Source organism: Carcharodon carcharias, chromosome 23 (genome assembly GCF_017639515.1).
Source record: "Carcharodon carcharias isolate sCarCar2 chromosome 23, sCarCar2.pri, whole genome shotgun sequence".
In the NCBI taxonomy this organism is placed as follows: domain Eukaryota; kingdom Metazoa; phylum Chordata; class Chondrichthyes; order Lamniformes; family Lamnidae; genus Carcharodon; species Carcharodon carcharias.
The window spans coordinates 47,092,508-47,115,767 of NC_054489.1; the positions used below are offsets into that span (position 1 = coordinate 47,092,508).

The window sequence follows — 23,260 nt, forward strand, 5'->3', positions numbered from 1 at the left end:
TTGTGCATTTGGTTAGGAAGGATAATGAGGCCACATGGCCCTTGGAAAATAAGAGACTAAATGGGGGAGAGGAGAAAAGGCATCTACATAAATCAATATGAGTCACAATATAGGTTAATAAGCCCATAGAACTATAAACAAAGCACTGGGATTCATTTCTGGACTAGAATTGAAAAGGAGATAAACTATGTTAAACTTATATAAAACCTTTTTTAGATCACAATTAGAATACTGTGCACAGTTCTGGTCTCCACATTACAAAAAGGCACTGGAGAAGGTGCAAAAAAGATTTACATGGATGATACTAGAGAAAAGATAACATATCTATTAAGACATTATTGATCCCCAAATTCAATTAGGTAAAAAAAAAATCATCAATACAATTCAATTTATAGTACAAATCCAAAACTACAATGTTTTTGTGAAAAATTGTCATTTAAGTGAAAGTGTATTCTGTTAGGAATGACTGAACTGGCTCGAGCTTTTTTCTTGGAACAAGAGAAAGCTGAGGGGAAACCTACTCTAGGTCATCTAACTAACTTGCTAGAGTTTTTTATGGAGTTAACAAGAAGAGTTGATGAGGTTCATGTGTTTGATGTAGTCCACATGGGTTTTAGCATGTGTTTTTTTTGGCAAGGTTCCACATGGCAGACTGGTCAAAAATATAAAAGCCCATGAGATCTAAGGGAAAGTGGCAAGCTGGATCCAAAATTGGTTCAGTGGCAGGAAGCAGTGGGCGATGGTTGACTGGTGTCCTTTTGACTGGAAGGCTGTTTCCAGTGGGGTTCTACAGGACTCAGTACTAGTCCATTGTTTTTTATGGCTTGTGTCTATGATTCAGACTTGGTTAGGGGGCATAATTGAGAAATTTCCAGATGATAGAAAAATTGGCTGTATGAATAATGAGGAAGAAAGCTGTACACTGCAGAAAGATATCAATGGGCTGGTCAGGAGGACAGAAAAGTAGCAAATGGAATTCAATTCGGGGAAGTGTGAGGTAATGCATTGCAGGAGGGTAAACAAGGCATGAGAATACACAATAAAAGGTAGGATAGTGAGAAGTGTAGAGGAACAGAGGGACCTTGGACTGCATGTCCACAGATCCCTGAAGGTAGCAGGACAGGTAGATAAGATGGTTAAGAAGGCATATGGGGTACTTTCCTTTATTAGTCAAAGCATAAGATGTGAAAGCATGGAGGTTTTGCTAGAACTGTATAAAACACTATTTAGACTGCAGCTAGAGCACTGAATAAAGTCCTAATCACTGCATTACACGTAGGACGTGATTGCACTAGAGGGACTACTGAGGAAATTTATGAGTATGCTGCCAGGACTGGAGAATTTTACCCACAAGAAAAGACTGGGGCTGTTTTCTTTGGAACAGAGGAGTGTGAGAGGAGATTTAACTGAGCTGTACAAAATAATGAGAGGCCTGGATTGAGTGGACAGGAAGGATCTATTTCCCTTAGCAGACAACTCCATAACTAGGGGGCATTGATTTAAAGGAATTGGTAGAAAGATTAGAGGGAAGTTGGGTAATTATTTCACCTAGAGTGTGATGGGGGTCTTGAACTTATTATCTGAAAGTGTGGTAGAGGCAGATATTCTTATTGTACTTTAAAGATACCTGGATATGCACATGAAATGCATTGCCTACAGGGCTTCGGATCAAGAGCTGGAAAATAGATAGCTCTTTTTCAACTAGCACAGGCACAAAGGGCCAAATGGCCGCCTCCTGTGCTCTAAATTTCTACAATTCTTTGGGCAGAATTTTCACCTCGGCAGGCCGGGTGGGTGCCCGACCCACTCGAGCTTGAAATGACACGTATAGAGGTCGGGCGAGCGCCCCAACATCAACACGCAGTCGCGCGATAGTTCAGTCAGCGGGCACGCTCAGGAATCAGCAGCACGTCCGCTGACAATTAAAAGGCCTATTAAGGCCATTAAAGTATAAATTAACTTAAAATTTTCACTGCCCATACAACCTTACGGTTGGTGGGGCAGACGAAAAGGCCAAGAGGCCTTTGCATTTTTTTTGGAAACCTCATCCGTGGCCAGAATGAGGTTTCCAACATCAAATTAGAATAAAATAACTTATTTAAAATTTCACTTATAACATGTCCCCACTCATGTGACAGAGTCACATGAGCGGACATGTTTTATAACAATTTTCAAATCTTTATTTTTTTTTTGAAAACTCTTCATCTCCCTGAAGCAGCTAAGCTCTCTGCCTCAGGGAGATTCTCAAGCGCGCACTCACGCGCACGCGCGAATTTCAAGCTCAGCCTGCTCGCCCTCCTCCCCCGCCCACACAGGCTGCGATGAGCACTCCCACTCACCTTTCACCCCTTAATTGGCCCGCCAGCGTGAAATCGGCTTCCGGCCTCGATCGCGGGCAGCGGTCAGCTTCCCGACCGCCACCACCCACCCCCGCCGAGCCCCGCCCGCTGAGGTCAAAATTCTGCCCTATCATTCTAAAGGAGGTCTTTAAAACTATAAAATGGCTTGAAAGGATAGACATGGAAATGTTTCCACTTGTGGAGAAACCTAAAACCAAGGGCCAAAAATATAAGCAGTCACTAGTAAATTTAATAAAGATTTTGGGAGAATTCAGGGGAATAGCATCGATGCTCTTAAGAGAAAGTTAGATAAGTGCCTGTGAGAGAAAGGAATTGAAGAATATGCTTATAGGACAAGATGAACTAGGTAGCAAGAAGTCTCATGTAGGGCATAAAGTTGTTGGGCTGATTGGCCTGTTCCTGAGCCATAAATTCTAAGTAATTCGGTGTAATTGCCCCATTGAGGCAAACCATTGGGTATCAGTCTTTGGGAAAGTAGGTGCACTGGAGCAGTGGTGACAGTATTTCTGTTTCCCAGGATATAAGGTCAAGCCTTAATGTCTTACTTCAGGTTTGTAAAAGGAGAAAAAAACAGGCGGAAAGCACTCACAAAATAACAGTAACTATGGGGTAGAATTTATTATCCTTTGATTCAGTGTATCCATCTCCATTGAACATTGCCTGCTGATGAGATTCTGGTATCAGCAGACCACAAGACTGATTGTTAGGGAGCTGAATTCCATTACAACAACAACTTGTACTTATATCGCATCTTTAATGTAGCAAAATGTCCCAAGGTGCTTCACAGGAACGTTAATAAATATTTCTGACACTGAATCATGTAAGGAGATATTAGGACAGGTATCTTGGTCAGTTGGTTTTATGGCGTGCCTTATATAAAGAGAGAGAGGCAGCGAGCCAGAGAGGTTAAATGAAAGAATTACAGATCTTGGAGCCTAGCTGAAGAGCTGAAGGCACTGCCACCAGTGTTGGAGTGATGAAACTTAGGCAGGTACAAGAATGGGAGGAGAGCAGATTTCTGAGCATTGTAGCGCTGGGGAAGGTTACAGAGATATGGAGGGAGCAAGGTCATGGAGGATTTTGAACACAAGAATGAGAATTTTAAATTCGAGGCTTTGCCAGGCTACGAGTTAATGTGGGTCAGTGAATACCAGGGTGATGGGTGAACAGGACTTGGTGTGAGTTAAGATACAGGCAGTAGTATTTTGGATAAGCTCAGGTTTATGTAGTAGATTGGAAAATGAGAGGCCAGTCAGGAGAGCATTGGGACAGTTGACTCTGGAGGTAACTAAAGCATGGATGAGGGTGTCAGTGGCAGGTCGAGCTGAGACAGGGGTAATTCAGAACCAACACATTTTTGCAAATAAAGTTCAACATCCCATTTGTGATAATAACCTCCTTTATACTCCAAGCAACACCACATGTTGCTGACCTGAAATTAATACCCGTCAGAATTGAGGATGAAAGTGTTCCTGATGGTAAAACCAAGGATGAGTGGTTGGAGGCTCAAAGCTTCACATACCTTTTTACCCACTTTGGAGAATAGGGTGGGAGCATTGGAAGAATTAGCAAGCTGACGATCAACTTTTTGAATCAACTCATGAACACTCCTTCTATGGCCAACAAGTCCTGGAGCAGGACTTGAACAAGGAATCTCTGACTCAAAGGTCAAAATGCTACCGACTGAGCCACGGGATGCCCAGCTTTACTGGGTGATAGCACTAAGCAGAGGTTTGCGGGCAGTGATCCACAAAGGCCCAGTTTTGTGAATTTCTCAATTCTCTGCTCGTCTTGTGCTTTGGGACCAGCTGCCCATTGTTTTGAATGGCCTGCCTTGGGTCGGTTTAGGATTGACTCCTCTCTCTATATCGCTGTGTTGCTGTGGATCACATACCTGGTCAGTTATCAGTGCGCTCTCCGCGAACACTACAACTATGAGATTTCCTATGCCGATGGTAAGGAGCCAAACTGCCATCACCACAGACCTCATGGAGGAGGGAGCCTGAAATGTAATCAACAAGTAATCTGTTACCAGTGGCAATCATTCCTTTCTACAAAGCAGTAAATTCATTTGGAGGGAACAGAGGAACAAGAGGAGAAATTCAGCCCCTCGTTCCTGCTCCACTATTCAATCAAGTCATGGTCGATCTGTATCTCAACTCAATTTACCCACCTTTGCACCATATTACTTCATACCCATACCCAGCAACAAAACTATCAATCTCACTTTTGAAAACGTTACTTGACCCCCAACAGCCACAGGGTTTTGGGGGAGAGAATTCCAGACTTCCATTGCCCATTGTGTGAATTTCACTCCTGAATGGCTTGCTCTCGTTTAAAGATGATGCCCACTCGCTCTCGTTTCTCCCACCAAAGGAATTGGTTTCTCTGTATCAACCTACCAAATCCTTTAACTTTCAACATGAGTAGGATTAGGTCAAGAGGTCAACAAATCATTCCTTTTTTATAGACCGATTCCACCTACTCTTACCCATTTGCCCTCATGCTTTTCCCCCAGAGGCACTTCTAACTGTCTCCTGAGCTGCTTTAAGCTGTCCACTCCAATGGAATTTTGTAGATCACTATGAGATATTGAGCATGAAATTATTTCAGCCCTACAGCAGATAATGACTATGCTGGTGCATTGATCGACCACAATATCTTTGCATTATGAGTAATGAGGGTAACTGTACTGCAGCAAAACATTCCAGTAATAGCTGAAAATCAGGAGGTGAACAGGAGAAAGGAACTTGGTGAAGCTACAATCACTAGGGAAACAGTACTGAGCAAACTGATAGAGCTGCAGGATGGCAACTCTCCTGCCCCCAATGAACTACGTCCTTGGGTCTTAAAAGAGGTGGCTAATGAGGTAGTTGATGCACTGGTGCTAATTTTCCAAAATTCGCTAGATTCTGGAAAGGTTCCATCAGATTGGAAAGTAGCAAATATAACCCCTCTATTCAAGAAGGGAGAGAGGCAGAAAACAGGTAACTATCGGCCAGTTAGCTTGACATCTGATGTGGGGGAATTATTAGAATCAATCATTAAGGAGGTTATAGCCAGACACTTAGAAAAGTTCAAGGTAATTGGGAAGAGTCAGCATGGTTTTACGAAAGGAAAATCATGTTTAACCAATTTATTGGAGTTTTTTGAAGGAGTAACAGGTGGATAAAAGGGAGCCTGTAGACATAATGGCTTGGATTTCCATAAGGCATTTGATAAAGTGCCACATCAAAGATCATTACGGAAAATAAAAGCACATGGTGTAGGGAGTAACATATTAGCCCAGATAGGAGATTGGCTGGCTGGCAGAAAGCAGAGAGTATGCATAAATGGGTCTTTTTTGGATGAGACGAGTGGAGTCCCACAGGGTCTGTACTGGGGCCTCAACTTTTTACGATTTACATCAATAACTTAGATGAGGGGACTGAAGACATAGTAGCTAAATTTGCAGATGGCACAAAGGTAGGTAGGAAAGTATGTTGTGAAGAGGAGATGAGGAGGTTGCAGACGGATATAGAGAGGTTGAGTGAGTGGGCAAAGATCTGGCAAATGGAGTTTAATGTGGGACAATGTGAAGTTGTTCACTTTGGCAGGAAGAACAAAAAAGCAGAGTATTACCTAAATGGAGAACGGCTTCATAATTCTGAGGTGCAGAGGGATCTAGGTGTTCTACTACATGAGTCACAAAAAGTTAGTATGCAGGTACAGCAAGTAATTAAGAAGGCTAATGGAATGCTATCCTTTATTACGAGAGGGATTGAACATAAAAGTAAGGATGTTATGCTTCAGTTATACAGGGCATTGGTGAGACTACATCTTGAATACTGTGTGCAGTTTTGGTCCCCTTATTTAAGGAAGGTGTAAATGCATTGGAGGCAGTTCAAAGGAGGTTTACTAGATTGATACCTGGAATGAGTGGGTTGTTTTATGAGGAAAGGTTATACAGGCTGGGCTTGTTTCCACTGGAGTTTGGAAGAGTGAGGGGTGATTTGAATAAGTATACAAGCTCCTGAACAGCCTTGACAAGGTGGATGTCAAAAGGATGTTTCCTCTTGTGGGTGAGCCCAGAACTAGGGGGCACTGGTTTAAAATTAGGGGTCACTCTTTTAGGACAGAGATGAGGAGAAATTTTTTCTCTCAGAGGGTTGTGCGACTTTGGAACTCTCTACCTCAGAAGGTGGTGGAGGTGGGGTCACTGAATATTTTTAAGGCAGAGGTAGATAGATTCTTGTTAGGCAAGGGAATCAAAGGTTATTGGGGTTAGATGGGAATCTGAAAATCGAATCACAAGATCAGCCATGATCTTATTTAATGGCAGAGCAGGCTCGAGGGGCTGACTGGTCTATTCCTGTTCCTATTTCTTATGCTCCTATGTTCTTATGAATTGGGGGACATTAAGGTGGGTCACAGGCTCAAACATTAATGTGAATTCTATCCTTAAACCAGAATCCTAACATTGGATATACTGGATTGCTACTTTTTGCAATTTAGAACACTTAACCTCAAATTCAATTATCAATCTAGTCACAATAATGGCAAGGGTAGTAAATCAACTTGATTCTTCCACAATGTGGTAACTTAACACTCCCCCAACCCTCGGTGTGCATATTACTCTAATACTTCCACCCCCTGGGGTGTATATTACTCCATTAACACCTCCCCTCAAACCCTGGATGTATATTACTCTAATACTACCACCCTCTGGGTGTATATTACTCTAACACTTTCACACCCTTTTGTATATTACTCCAGTAACCAACCATCCCCCCACAATTACTTGGTGTTTATTTCTCTAATATCCATCCCTCTGGGTGTATATTACACCACTAACCCCACTCTCTCCACCCCACCCAACCTCTGGGTGTATATTACTCTAACACTCCTACCCTTTGATAAAAGCAAAAAACTGCGGATGCTGGAAATCCAAAACAAAAACACTTTGGTTACATTTCCTTTAGCACCCTCACTCTTTGCTTGTGCATCAACGCATTTAGGGCCAACCACCATACCAGCTTTTCTGAAGAGAGTTGTGACTATGGAAGGGTCGGGGGTGTTAAGTGGTGGGGGAGTTTCACATCATGGTTGTCAGGCTGATAGTTGGTCTGCAAATCCTTCCATTGTTCTTCAAGGGAAGAGTGTGAAGAAATGACTGCTTTCTTGCATGTGGTACCCTACAGACTCTATCAAAAAGGTTTATTTTCTTGTACTGCCATCATTGAGAAAAAAAGCAATGTGCATGAAAGAGGACGTTGCTCAGGTGTGTTAGGATAGTTCTAGTCTGAGTTTACAACTTATTAGGCAATTACTGCACATTAATGTTACTCATCACATTTCCCAGTGGATATTGCCTGTTGCAAATGGAAAGTGTCTGTTCTCTCCTCATTCGAGGAAGAATGTACTTCAATCATGAAAATATAAACAGATTGAAAAAGGCTTTCAAAGTTTCAGAACATAACAAGGTGTTCCACTCAAGCTGAAACAAGTTGAGCTCTACACTACACATCCACACAGTGCATTGTACTAACATCCCAAATATGGGAATATCTGTCTTTTTTTAGTGAATCAAAACTTATTTCTCTCCAACCCCAGAAAATTCCACAAATGCAGTGATGGAACTGCTCAAAAATCGTGGGATTATTCCCCTTATCTCAAAAATGGAGTTACAATCAGCCTTGGCTCTCAGAAACCGTCTTCTTATTTTACAAGTCTTTTTGCCTCAAGTTCAAATACAAATAACAGTAGAAGAAAGTCTGATTAATTGGGTCTGCCAGGCTTCAATTTAGGCCTCCAAATAGTCTGGTTGAGACAATATCAGTTCCCATCCTAATGCTGATTTGGTTGACATAATTCCAGAGGCAAAAGTGGATTTTTTCTTGTGAATGTCATTAATCTGTCACAGCGATAGAACTCTGTTTCACTATGCTGATGGAGGCAAGGCTTATGGAACAAGGCAGGTTAATGGAATTAAGATATAGATCAATCATGATCTAATCGAATGCCAGTACAGACTTGAGGGGCAGAATGGCTTCCGCCTGTTCCTAAGTCTGAGAAGAAACCCTGAGGTTCCAAGTTATTCAAGGCAATAGAAGAACTTTCAACACAGAGTTAAAATACTGGGATGATACTCAAAGAAAAGGTTTCTGTTGAACTCGGTTATTGGCTTATTTATTTAATAATTGATGACACTGGCTGATCAGCATATGAAGCATCTTTGTAAATTAAATCCTTTGGTCTTGCCATTACCTGAGTGTAAGCCAGGTGTAGTCCAGTCACCGAAAACAGTATCTCAGATACTGAAATTACGAGGTACTGAGGAATCTGCCATAGCACTGAGACAGTCTTTGGCCAATTATCGATGTTCAACTGCATAGTGACCTGACAAAGAGAAAAATCATTACTCCTAGAACAGAGGATCATGAAAGTTACTGAGAACTTAGATAAATCACCAGCCCCAAAAAACCCATCCCTCTTTTGGTTGATTTCAACCCATCTATGCAGCTCCTCTCCTAATCTCTCAATCCCTTTTCTCTCCAGAAATACCTTCAAGTGTATCCTGAACCCTCATCGGCATCAACCGGCATCAATTCAGTCAACATAGGAGCAGCTTTCACTCATACAGCCAAGCTGGATGTAGGGGAGGCAGTGGCATAGTAGTAATGTCATTGGCTAATCATCCAGAGGCTGCAGCTAGTAGGAGCTGGTGGAATTTAAATTCAATTAATAAAATCTGGAATATAAAGCTAGTCTCAGTAATGGTGACCGTGATAACTATCATTGCTGTAAAAACCCATCTGGTTCACTAACATCCTTTGGGAAGGAAATCTGCCGTCCTTACCTGGTCTGGCCTACATGTGACTCCAGAGGCAGAATTTTCTGCCTGCTGAGGGTGTTGGGACCCAACCGGGTCTACGCCACCATTTTACATGGGTGGGGCAATTATGGCCCGCCCAGCGTGACACACACCCCTTGGAAGCATTGTGCGCTCCCTGTGCAGGTGGGGTGGGGGGTTGCCTGAGTCGGGAGCGCGATCTTTCGTGCATACACGTGAAAGAGCGCAGGAATCCCCCTGAGGCACAGAGCTGCCTCAGGGAGATTAGATTTAAGTCCAAAAAGTTTAATAAAGTGGCGAGAAAATTTTTATGACTTGTCCCCTCATGTGAAACTGTCACATGAGCTGGGACATGTGCATTAACTTTAATAAAATTTTTTGGCAAAGGTTAAAATCATTCATGAAACCTCATCCCACCCGTGGATGAGGTTCCATGAAAAATGCGAAGGCCGCCTGGGCTCTTCGCCTGCCCGACAACCTTAAGGTTGAACGGGCAGCCCTGTTAATAATTTTAATTGAGAACTAAATGGTCTTAATAGCCTTTGACAGTTCGGCGGGCGCACAGCCGACTCGGCTGCACACCCGCCGAACTGAAAGTCTGAATGTCGCGCTGTGACGTCAGGACACACACCCGACGTCACCACACATCATTTTACGCCTCGGCGAGCGGGCCCTGCCCCCGCTTGCCAAGCCAAAGATTCAGCCCCAGGCTTACAGCAACATGGTTGACTCTTAACTACCCTCTGAAATGGCCTGGCAAGCCACTCAGTTCAAGGGCAAAGACGTCCATTCCCATGAAAGAATAAAAAATTACACCAAAGTAGGGCGACCATATTTTCATGGACCAGTTGGGTCTGTTTCTGTGTGGTAAATCTTACCTAATTCTATGTAGCTTCTTTGAGCTTTTACTGGGAAAACCAAAGCCATCATTTTCAGCCTCCACCACAAATTTTAAAACTTTAATCCCTTACTGTGGACTCTATCCTTCCCAACCACTCAGACTATGCAACAAGATGTCTCCTTTGACGTTGATTTGAGTTTTGAACACCTTCTTCATCCCCCCCACTCAGTGACCCATCCCTGGCCACTATCAGATCACTCAAAATAAAATTCCTTCACTTCTTGTCGACAGCTGGCAGTCTCGGGTTTCACACAATCTCAGGAGAAATTCAGGAAATTAAATCCGATTTATGCACTACTGCACTTGCAGATGAGTTTTCCAGGTTTTGTTTTGAATGTTATTAATCAAGAGCCTAAAAATACCACTGTATCCAAAGCCAATGCAACCCTTACTCAAATTCCATATTTTGTAAGGGATAATTCCATGTCTACACCTGGTACAACAAAAGTATTGCTGAAAAGAGAGACATGTTGCTGAAGATTTTCGTCTTGCACTCATCGGGACAAATGCAAGAAAGCCAATTTCAAACAATCACAACTATTTATACTACTGGAGAAAAGGGCGCTGATTGGTTGGCAAGTGGACTCTGATTAGTTGAGGAATTGCCATGAAGAAAGCAATGGGGAACAATAGACTCAGAGGTGAGAGTGCTACTGACTGAGTCAAGCTCATATACAACTGAGAGAATGACAGAAGATGGAAGCTTATAGAATTTAAACTAGCCTCGCCCACAAACAGAAATTTGAAAATAGCAGACAAACTCTTATTTAAACAATAAACATTTTGGTGTTTACTCCATCAAATTCCTGTGCTACTGACTGGTGGAGTAACCAGACCCATGAGCAGCACCTGAACAATGCATTGACTGCTGCAATGGTCGTACGTCATTCAACCACATTCAATCATGGGCTGAATTCCTGGCCAAGAACCTTAACCGCTTTTGTCAGTGTCAGAATATCAGCTGGCAGCATTAAAGCAAACAAGTTGGTTTGACACAGACTAACAAAATAATTCAAATTATCTGTTTTTACATCTGTACAGTCCTTAACCAATTGCAAGTTCTTGTATCTATTCTAACTATGAGTTATCTCTGCAAAGTGTGCATCTTACCATTCAGTCAATGGTGAAGATATGTAATCAGGAAATTTTTATAAATGAGATTCTAAACTTCCAGCTTGGAACATCGATTGTCATGTTTAGTTGAAGGATATTTTTTGGCAAAAAATCAATAAAAAAGTCATTTGAACAAAATATTGAATAAAAATTTATTACCCAATCACTATAGCTGCCATAGAGACGGAGGTGAGGAGGAAGAGGCAGCCATGATCCCCTTAAGGCACAGCATACTCATTAGAAGCAGGCTGCATGAGATTATGCTGGAGTGGCATGCCTCTTCACACCCTTAAACACGGATTTACCAATTTTAAGACATTATTTTCAAATAATCCACTTAAGGCACTGGGTTCTCTTCCTGTGCACTCACCTCAATGGAGCTGCTGAGCTCCTGACACTACATGTGACCAGTGTGTCATTCAGAAAGTGTCAAAATAGGCACTAATTGAAGTTTTAAACAGCACTGGGCCTGGAAGCACAGTCCACTCCACTCGCAGAGTCTCCAGTTTTCATAGCATTGCTGTGGAGTTAAAATTTACAGCAACCATATTTTTGTGAGTGGGAACCTAATGCTGTAGTGCTAGAGATAGCACAAGCTATGAAGAGGAGGGCAATGCTCTGGTGCTAAAGCTACATGTTCCTGCTAATGGGAATCTAGATCGCTCTTGTTGGAGCAGCTAGTCTCTGTCAATGCAAATACAATCAGTCACTTGGTAGTACAGAACTTGAATATTGCGCTTATGACAAATGCAAGAATGCCAAAAAAACTATATATAATCATCTACTGATGGAGGGAACACACTGCTTGACTAACAGTCACTGCCACCAGGCATGCTTCTTTCCAAGATAAAAGCAAAAAACTGCGGATGCTGGAAATCCAAAACAAAAACAAAAATACCTGGAAAAACTCAGCAGGTCGGACAGCATCTGTGGACAGGAACACAGTTAACATTTCGAGTCTGAATGACCCTTCAACAGAACTAAGGAAAAATAGAAGAGAGGTGAAATATAAGCTGGTTTAAGGTGGGGGGGGGGGTGGTGGTGGGACAAGTAGAGCTGGATAGAGGGCCCGTGATAGGTGGAGATTGCCAAAAGATGTCAAAGACAGAAGGAGAAAGAGGTGTTGACGGTGGTGATATTATCTAAGGAGTGTGATAATGGTGACATTAAGGGTAGAAAGCAGGACAAGCAAGATACAGATAGCCCTAGTGGGGGTGGGGTGGGGGGGATCGAAATAGGCTAAAAGGTAGAGATAAAACAGTGGATGGAAATACATTTAAAAATAATGGAAGAAGGTGGGAAAAGAAAAATATATATAAATTATTGGAAAAAGGGGAATCGAAAAGGGGGTGGGTATGGAGGAGAGAGTTCATGATCTAAAGTTGTTGAACTCAATATTCAGTCTGGAAGGCTGTAAAGTGCCTAGTCGGAAGATGAGGTGCTGTTCCTCCAGTTTGCGTTGAGCTTCACTGGAACATTGCAGCAGGCCAAGGACGGACATGTGGGTATGAGAGCAGGGTGGAGTGTTGAAATGGAAAGCGGCAGGGAGGTCTGGGTCATGCTTGCGGACAGACTGAAGATGTTCTGCAAAGTGGTCACCCAGTCTGTGTTTGATCTCCCCAATGTAGAGAAAACTGTATTGATCTTGAAGAATATTAAGGTGGATAAGTCCCCAGGGCCAGATGGGATCTACCCCAGAGTACTGAGGGAGGCAAAGGAGGAGATTGCTGGGGCCTTGACAGAAATCTTTGTATCCTCACTGGCTACGGGTGAGGTCCCAGAGGACTGGAGAATGCCCAATGTTGGTCCATTGTTTAAGAAGGGTAGCAGGGATAATCCAGGAAATTACAGGCCGGTGAGCCTTACGTCAGTGGTAGGGAAATTATTGGAGAAGATTCTTCGTGACAGGATTTACTACAATTTGGAAGCAAATGGGCGTATTAGTGAGAGGCAGTTAGGTTTTTTGAAGGGGGGGTCATGTCTCACTAACTTGATCGAGTTTTTCGAAGAAGTGACAAAGATAATCGACGATGGAAAGGCAGTGGATGTTATCTACATGGATTTCAGTGAGGCCTTTGACAAGGTCCCTCATGGCAGACTGGCACAGAAGGTAAAGTCGCACAGGATCAGAGGTGAGCTGGCAAGATGGATACAGAATTGGCTTGGTCAGAGAAGACAGAGAGTAGCAGTGGAAGGGTGCTTTTCTGAATGGAGAGCTGTGACTAGTGGAGTTCCACAGGGATCAGTGCTGGGACCTTTGCTGTTTGTAGTATACGTAAATGATTTGGAGGAAAATGTAACTGGGCTAATTAGTAAGTTTGCAGACGACACTAAGGTTCGGGGAGTTGCAGATAGTGAAGAGGATTGTCAAAGGATACAATGGGATATAGATCGGTTGGAGACTTGGGCGGAGAAATGGCAGATGGAGTTTAATCCGGAAAAATGCGAGGTAATGCATTTTGGAAGTTCTAATACGGGTAGGAATTATACAGTAAATGGCAGAACCCTTAAGTGCATCGACGGGCAGAGGGATCTGGGTGTACAGGTCCACAAGTCACTGCAAGTGGCAACGCAGGTGGATAAGGTAGTCAGGAAGGCATATGGCATGCTTGCCTTCATCGGCAGGGGTATTGAGTATAAGCTGGGAAGTCATGGTGCAGCTGGATAGAACCTTGGTTAGGCCACACTTGGAATATTGCGTGCAATTCTGGTCACCGCATTACCAGAAGGGTATGGAGGCGTTGGAGAGGGTGCAGATGAGGTTTACCAGGATGCTGCCTGGTCTGGAGGTTATTAGCTATGAGGAGAGGTTGGAGAAACTCGGATTGTTCTCACTAGAGCGACGGAGATTGAGGGGCGACTTGATAGAAGTTTACAAAATTATGAGTGGCATGGACAGAGTAGATAGTCAGAAGACAAGAACAGAATTACCTGGAAAAACTCAGCAGGTCTGGCAGCATCGGCGGAGAAGAAAAGAGTTGATAAAAACAGAAAACTGCGGATGCTGGAAATCCAAAACAAAAACAGAATTACGTGGAAAAACTCAGCAGGTCTGGCAGCATCGGTGGAGAAGAAAAGAGTTGACGTTTCGAGTCCTCATGACCCTTCAACAGAAGTAGGTGAATCCAAGGAGAGGGGTGAAATATAAGCTTATGTTTCACCCCTCTCCTGTTCCTGTGCTGTACTTTTCTTTGTTCTTCTTTGTTCTTTGTACTAGTTAATAGGTACTGTGTCTGCAAGCTGCAGAAGGGGGAGGGAGTCAAAACACATCTCATTGAAACCAGCAGCACAGAGAATAGCAGCAGCAAGGAAAGAAAGAATTTATAGCACCATTCGCAATCTCAGGTTATCCTAAAGTGCTTTATAGCCAATTAACTTTAGTGACTAATGCAGGGAAAGGTGCCAATGCTGTCATTGAGGCCAGGCTGATACTTTAAGAAGCAGTCCAGCAAATAGAGTATGTAAGTCCCAAGAAGTGATAACGAACCTGCACAAAGCCTTGGCTGCACCACAGCACTGTATATAGTCTGGACGTTGTACAGCATTGAGACACCCTGGCACTGGGCAGGGTACAGATAAAGACAAGAAGCAGCTACAGGAATCAGAGTGTTTACAGAGGGAGATCTTAATGGGGAATTAAAGATTCTAGGATAAACCAAACCCAGTTTGGCATTATCATAAACTCTAAACAAAAGGCCACGGATTCAGGATGCAAAGAGGGTGGTGAGCGTTCAGATAGACTTCCCTGGGTGCCAATGAAAAAACAGATAATGTGGGCAAATTCAAGAGGGCGCTGGATAGATATTTGGCAAAAATGGAACAATAGAATATAACATACAGAGCAAAGCATGGTTTCAATCTCGGAACAGTTGAATCCCTGAAATGCTTGACTTTCCAATCAAGGAGTGCTGCACTGTCAGACGTGTCGTCTCTCAAACGAGACCCTGTGAACTTATATGGTTGCACTGGAGGCATATATTAAAGGTTTACTAGATTGATTTCTGCAGATGATCCCACTGGATGATGGGGTTGTCCTATGATGAGAGGCTGAGTAAATTAGGCTTAGAGTCTCTGGGTTTTTGAAGAATGAGAGGTGATCTTATTGAAATATACAAGATTCTGAAGGGGCTTGATGGGTAGATACTGAGGTACTGTTTCCATGCTAGAGAATCTAGAACACGGGGACACCGCTAGGGTAAGGGACTGATCATTTAGGACTGAGATCAGGAGAAACTTCTTCACTTAGAGAGATTTTCCATGTTGAGTACAAACAAGGTTGGGATAGATAGATTGTTGATCATTGAGGGAGACAGGGGTTATGGGGAGCAGATGGGAAGGAAAAGTTGAGGCAGATCGGCCATGATTGTATTGAAAGGCAGAGCAGACTTGAGAAGCCATAAAGGTCAACTCCTGCTCCTATTTCTTATATTCTTATGTGAAGTGCTTTGGCTCTCTGGAATTTACCCTTATTATCTGCTTCCCACTAGCACCAAGGGGACGTGAAAGATAGAATAAAAAAGTCAAATTAATTGTTTTGAAGTTTGGCTATGGAAAAGTGAGCATCAATCATCTCTCCTAGTTTTAGCCATTGCTAAATGCCCATGTTCACTTGCTGGGATTGAGAACTCTGCTTTCAACAGGCAGAAAGAAGCAAAAAGAAGATTAGATATCTTTTATTTGGACTGTTTTCAATGCAATTCTCCCTCCCTCTCTAGGTTCCACAAACCCAGAGCCATTCTGGCACTCAGAGCGCAGCAGCAATACGAATATTTAGATAGAACTGGAAAATGTTTATATGCCTCCAATGATTGATAACACACCAACACAGCTGGAGGCTTCTGTCTAAATGAGCATGGAATGCAGCTAGCCCTGACTTCCCTCTCTGTTCAAATGCTCTGCTTGCCTCATTGCCCCCATGCTATTACCTTTCCTGAATAATGATAGGAGGGAGACAACATTCACTGTGAATACAAGATTGAGCAGAAAGATGGCCACTTTTCATGGAAGCCCAGGGCAGAGAGTGATTGATGAGCAAGTAGTTGTCAAATTATCCCTCACATCAGTCATGTTTCCCAATTTAATTTTAAAATTGCGTAAAGCAATTTGAACTAACCCCTGTCAAACCCAATTATTTGTATCATCAATGATCTGTATATATTGAAATACATTAAACAGGAAGCTGCTCTCTTTGTTTCCTGTTTTTTTACATATACAGAATCATATTTATCCTCCTACTTGTCCTGTCATATGGGAAATCTTTAATTTTCTGCCTGAGAGAGTGCATTTTGTTTTATTTTTTGTAAGTTAGAAGGACACACGCTCAAGTACTCCGCAGGGAGTTGGAAATTAATGGTTCGAGACTGATGGAGCTGTTCCTGACTTTCCATGCATGATGGAAATATAATCAAAGAGCAAATGACCGATATAATACTGCATTCACCTGACCTTGGCCCCATTCCCAAATGGCTTAGCCATTAAATGCCATACTTGTCCTAATCCTGAGACATATACTCCAGAAGATTCATTTTATGCAGTGAACCCAGCTGTTTGTGGATATTGCATAAGGACAGGACCCTTGGCACAATATTCAGTGAGACCTGTTTGAAAGCTTGCCTTTCCTAATTTGATGCTGAACAGCCCGAAATTAATTTCTAGTTTTTAGCGAAGTTGAAATGGAGGTGGTGGATTTGTCACCTCATTTATCCATCACCAAGAGTGGCTCGGTAGCACCACTACTGACCAAGTTGACCGAGTCCTAAATGACATAGCTGCTAGACTGGCTCTGTGGCAGGTGGTGAGGGGACCAACAAGAGGGAAAAACATACTTAGCCTCAGCCTCACCAACCTGCCTGCTGCAGATGCATCTGTCCATGACAGTATCGGTAGGAGTGACCACCATTGTGGAGATGAAGTCCCGCCTTCACATTGAGGATACCCTCCATTGTGTTGTGTGGCACTACTACTGTGCTAAATGGGATAGATTTCGAACAGATCTAGCAACTCAAGGCTGGGCATCCATGAGGTGCTGTGGGCCATCAGCAACAGCAGAATTGTACTCAAACACAATCTGTAACCTCATGGTCCGGCATATCCCCCACTCTACCATTACCACCAAGCCAGGGGATCAGCCCTGGTTCGATGAAGAGTGCAGGAGGGCATGCCAGGAGCAACACCAGGCATCCCTAAAAATAAGGTGTCAACCTGGTAAAGATATAACACAGGACTATTTGCGTCCAGCATAAGCAGAAAGTGATAGAGAGGGCTAAGTGATCCCACAACCAATGGATCACAACTTAAGTTCTGCAGTCCTGCCACATCCAGTCGTGAATGGTTGCATACACTTAAACAACTCACTGGAGGAGGAGGCTCCACATATATCCCCATCCTCAGTGATGGAGGAGTCCAGCACAGCAGTGCAAAAGCTAAGGCTGAAGCATATGCAAAAATCTTCAGAAAGAAATGCTGAGTGAATGATCCATCTCGGCCTCCTCTGGAGGTGCCCAGCATTACAGATGCCAGTCTTCAGCCAATTTGATTCACTCCATGTGATACCAAGAAATGGCTGAAGGCACAGAATACTGCAAAGGCTATGGGCCCTGCCAACATTCTGGCAATAGTACTGAAGACTTGTGCTCCAGAACTTGCCACGCCCCTAGCCAAGCTATTCCAGTACAGCTACAATACTGGCATCTATGTGCAAAATTGTCCAGGTATGTCCTGTACACAAAAAGCAGGACAAATCCAACCTGAGCAATTACTGCCCCATCAGTCTATTTGCCATCATCAGTAAAGTAATGGAAGGGATCATTAACAGTGCTATCAAGCAGCACTTGCATAGCAATAACCTGCTCACTGATGTCCAGTTTGGGTTCTGCCAGGGCCACTCAGCTCCTGACCTCATTACAGCCTTGGTTCAAACATGGACAAAAGAGCTAAACTCCCAAGGTGAGGTGAGAGTAACTGCTCTTGACAACAAGGCAGCATTGACCAAGTGTAACATCAAGGAACACTAACAAAACTGGAGTCAATGGGAATCAGGGGAAAACTCTCTGCTGGCTGGACTCATACCTAGCACAAAGGACGATGGTTGTGGTTGTTGGAGGTCAGTCATCTCAGGTCCAGGACATCACTGCAGGAGTTCCTCAGGGTAGTGTCCTCAGTCCAACCATCAACCAGCTGATGAAGGTCATCAATGACCTTCCTTCCATCATAAGGTCAGAAATGAGGATGTTCGCTGATGATTGCACAATGTGCAGCACCATTTGCGACTCCTCAAATATTGAAGTAGTCCATGTCCAAATGCAGCAAAACCTGTACAATATCTAGGCTTGGGCTGACAAGTGGCAAGTAACATTTACGCCACACAAGTGCCAGGCAATGACCATCTCCAACAAGAGAGAATGCAACCATTGATGTTCAATGGCATTACCACCACTGAATCCCTCAATATCAACATCATGGGGGTTACCACTGACCAGAACTGACCTGGACTAGCTATATAAATACTGTGGCTACAAGAACAGATCAGAGACTAGGAATCCTGCGGCGAGTAACTCACCTCCTGGCTCCCCAATGCCTGTCCACCATCTACAAGGCACAAGTCAGGAATGTGATGGAATACTCTCCACTTGCCTGGATGAGTGCAGCTCCCACAACACTCAGGAAGCTTGATACCATCCAGGACAAAGCAATCCACTTGATTGGCACCCATCCACAAACATTCGCTCCATCCACCACTGATGCACAGTAGCAGCAGTGTGTTCCGTCTACAAGATGCACTGCAGGAATTCACCAAGGCTCCTTAGACAACACTTTCCAACCTCACAACCACTACCATCTAGAAGGACAAGGGCAGCAGATAGATAAGAACACCACCACCGAGAAGCTCGCCTCCAAGTCACTCACCATCCTGACTTGGAAGTATATCACTGTTCCTTCAATGTCGCTGGGTCAAAATCCTGGAACTCCCTTCCTAACAACACTGTAGGGGTACCTACGCCACATGGACTGCAGAAGTTCAAGAAGGTAGCTCACCACCACCTTCTGAAGGGCAACTAGGGATGGGCAATAAATGCTGGTCCAGCCAGTGAAGCCCACATCCTGTGGATGAATTAAAAAAAAACTCCACCACCATTATCCTTTCTACTAAATGACAAGTAGCCTGGGGCTTACAGAGGACCCTCGTGTTATTTTAACTGCCCACTCAGTACAATTTGGCCTATTTTTATTACGCCAAGTGGAACAGGAGCGTCCCTGTGTGAATAACATGGTCCCATCACTCAATATTATGCTGGCCAGAAGCTGGCCAGCTATATTAGGATGATTAGTTTTTTTTATTCATGGGATGCAGGGATCCCTGGCAAGGAGAGCATTTGTTGCCCAGCTCTAGTTGCCCTTGAGAGCAATTAAGATTCAACGACATATTTGGCCCTGCTGTACACAAGTATGAAATTGTGGTGCAGCACTCAAAATAGACAGCCACCTACTGGCACTAACAGGCACATGAAGCATACTGATAAAAACAAAAAACTGCGGATGCTGGAAATCCAAAACAAGAACAGAATTACCTGGAAAAACTCAGCAGGTCTGGCAGCATCGGCGGAGAAGAAAAGAGTTGACGTTTCGAGTCCTCATGAACGTTCTGTCGAAGGGTCATGAGGGCTTGAAACATCAACTCTTTTCTTCTCCGCCGATGCTGCCAGACCTGCTGAGTTTTTCCAGGTAATTCTGTTTTTGACATGCAGCACACTCCTCACTCAGCCACCCAGCAGTCAAGATCTGTCCCTTAGAGTTTAAAAAGTAGATGCTGTGTGCACTGTGATTTCTCTGAAGTAACTTGGAATTTACTATAACGTGGAGTAGTTGAGGCCATTAAGGGGCTGCTAAATTAACACATAAGGGAGAAAGGAATAGAAGGATTTCCTTTTAGGGTGAGATGAAGAAGATGAAGCGTTTATTGCCCATCCTTAGTTGCCATTGAGAATGTGGTGGTGAGTTTCCTTCTTGAACTGCTGCAGTCCATGTGGTGTAGGTACACCCACAGTGATGTTAGGGAAGGAAGTTCCAGGATTTTGACTCAGTGACAGGTGAAGGGTGGGAGAAGGTTTATGTGGAGCATAAACACCAGCATAGAACAATTGTGTTGAATGGCTGCTTTCAGTGCCATAAACATAATGGCCCAGATCTTCCGGTCTCTGGATCATCGGAGACCGGACGCATAACCCAAGATGGGTCTCGGGATGCAACAGGAGTCCTGATGTGCTGACCTTTGGATGGGCAATTCCCCTACTCCCCGGGACCCTCTGCGAATGTCTCCAACGCTACCAAGAGTCATAGACTTCAGACAGTTCCATGGTGCTTACCTGGATAGTTACCCAGGAAATGTTAGAAAAATCCTAATCTAACTCCTGGGTAACTACAGAACTGACCTCCCCACACAATTCATTCACACTGACCCCCTGACTACCACCCTTGACTACCCCCTAACAACCCCACCCAACTAAACCAAATGCCCTCCCAGAATAATACTTTGACCCCCCCCCACCCCCGACTACCCCTTCAATTCCCCCTGAGCACCTGACTATCCCCCTAACTAGAGCCGACCGCCCCGAACCATACCAACTACCAATTACCTGTCTCACCCGCCTGCCACCCCACCAACCTGCCACACCACCCAACATCACCCTACACAACACCTCACCTACCTACCCACCAACTTACCACCCCACTCTACCCACCTGGAAAACTACCCGCCAGTCACCCCACCCATTTGCTACCCCACCCACCTGCCACATCACCCAACACCACCTTAATCACCTACTACTTCACCCACCTGGTACCCTAGATACCTGCCACACTACCCAATTGCCACCTCACCCAGGTCATCCTACCCACCTGCCATTCTGCCCACCTGCCACCCCACCCAACTGCCACACCATCCTATCCAACACCACCCTATCCACCTACCACTCTGCCCACCTGCCACACCAACCACCTCACCCACCTGCCACCCAATCCACCTGCTGCCCTTCACACTTATCACATCCCCACTTACCCACTTTCCTCAACCACCTACCCATTCACTAACATTTATTCATTCACCCGTTCACTCATACACACTGGACCTCTAAACTTATCATACGGCAGCTACTTTTTAAAAAATTCATTCGTGGGATGTGGGCTTCGCTGGCTGGGCCAGTATGAATTGCCCATCCCTAATTGCCCTTGAGAAGGTTCTGGTGAGCTGCCTTCTTGAACTGCTGCAGTCCATGTGGTGTAGGTACACCCACAGTGCTGTTAGGAAGGGAGTGCCAGGGTTTTGACCCAACAACAGTGAAGGAACGGCGATATATTTCCAAGTCAGGATGGTGAGTAGCTTGGAGAGGAAATTCCAGGTGGTGGTGTGCCTATTTATCTGCTGCCCTTGTCCTTCTAGATGGTAGTGGTCGTGGGTTTGGAAGGTGCTGTCTAAGGATGCTTGGTGAGTTTGTGCTGTGCATCTTGTAGATGGTACACAATGCTGCTACTGTGTGTTCATGGTGAAGGGACTGAACGTTTGCTGATGGGGTGCCAATCAAGTGGGCTGATTTGTCCTGGATGGTGTCAAGCTTTTTGAGTGTTGTTGGGGTTGCACTCATCTAAGCAAGTAGAGAATATTCCATCACACTCCTGACTTGTGCCTTGTAAATGGTGGACAGGCTTTGGGGAGTCAGGAGGTGAGTTACTTGCCACAGAATTCCTAGCTTCTGACCTGCTCTTGTAGCCACAGTAATTATATGGCTAGTCCAGTTCAGTTTCTGGTCAATGGTAAACACCAGGATGTTGATAGTGGGCGATTCAGCAATGGTAAGGGGCGATGGTTGGATTCTCTCTTGTTGGGGATGGTCATTGCCTGGCATGTGGGTGGCGCAAATGTGACTTACCACTTGTCAGCCCAAGCCTGGATATTGTCCAGGTCTTGCTGCATTCGGACATGGACTGCTTCAGTATCTGAGGAGTCGTGAGTGCTGCTGAACATTGTGCAATCATCAGCGAACATCTCCACTTCTGACCTTATGATGGAAGGAAGGTCATTGGTGAAGCAGCTGAAAATGGTTGGGCCAAGGACACTACCCTGAGGAACTCCTGCAATGATGTCCTGGATCTGAGTTGATTGACCTCTAACAATCACAACCATCTTCCTTTGTGCTAGGTATGACTCAAACCATCGGAGAGCTTCCCCTGATTCCCATTGACTTCAGTTTTGCTAGGACTCCTTGATGCTACACTCAGTCAAACACGGCCTAGATGTCAAGGGCAGTCACCCTCACCTCACCTTGGGAGGTCAGCTCTTTTGTCCATGTTTGAACCAAGGCTGTAATAAGGGGGCATGTTCTGTCTTCCCCCAACTCTACTGCAATCCAATGGAGCTCTCGTAAGGACGCTGCACTCCACATTTCTGGGAAAGCTGGACATAGTAGACCCGGCAAGAAATGTGGAGCAGTGTCAAGATGGGAGAAAGTTTGAGTGGAGCGGCAATCCAAAGATGGTTTCCATTCCTCAGAAGATCCAGTTCTACTATTAAAAAAACAGATAAATGCACAGCCATAGCTTTTTCAACTACATGGTCCCTATCAAAAATTCAAACCTATTGTTATGGGACTTGTTTTGAACAAAATGGGATTTTCAATCTTTTTTCCAGACATAGCGGAACAGCCTGGCACATGTTAGTCCACAGCTGTCAGGGTTACCATAGGGGAAAAGAAAGTTTTTATCCACCTGTGTTTTGTTTTGTGAAAGTTGTGGGATGAAATTAGCACCAAGTCTAGTTCTGTACCTCGACTTGGCATCCATGACCAATTTGCACCAGCTTTATGGCCCTTTATGGCCTGCTCTCCTCTGCAAGACAGAAGTAGTCCCCAACATGGCTGCCGCCTACTTTTGTCACTGACACCAAGCAGGCAGCTCCCACCTTCTGGAGGTGCTCGATGCTTCTAATTGGGCGCTGAGCTTTCCTTCTGCCCAATCAGACCATTTAGCTCAAAAATAGTGCTGCAAAAGTGACACAGCTCAGGC

At 44.3% G+C, this 23,260-nt stretch overlaps 1 protein-coding gene across 3 annotated transcripts in view; it reads right to left on the reverse strand.

Annotated features, from left to right (window-relative positions):
* The window catches only part of LOC121269030 (solute carrier family 15 member 2-like), a 169,856-nt gene that overhangs the window by 9,305 nt on the left and 137,291 nt on the right, over positions 1–23,260 (reverse strand). For all 3 annotated transcript variants that reach the window (XM_041173417.1, XM_041173418.1, XM_041173416.1), the window contains 2 exons: positions 8,607–8,738; positions 4,255–4,362 (listed from right to left, as the gene is read on the reverse strand). In XM_041173417.1, coding sequence (XP_041029351.1) covers positions 4,255–4,362; positions 8,607–8,738 — 240 coding nt within the window. The remainder of the gene's footprint in view (positions 1–4,254; positions 4,363–8,606; positions 8,739–23,260) is intronic.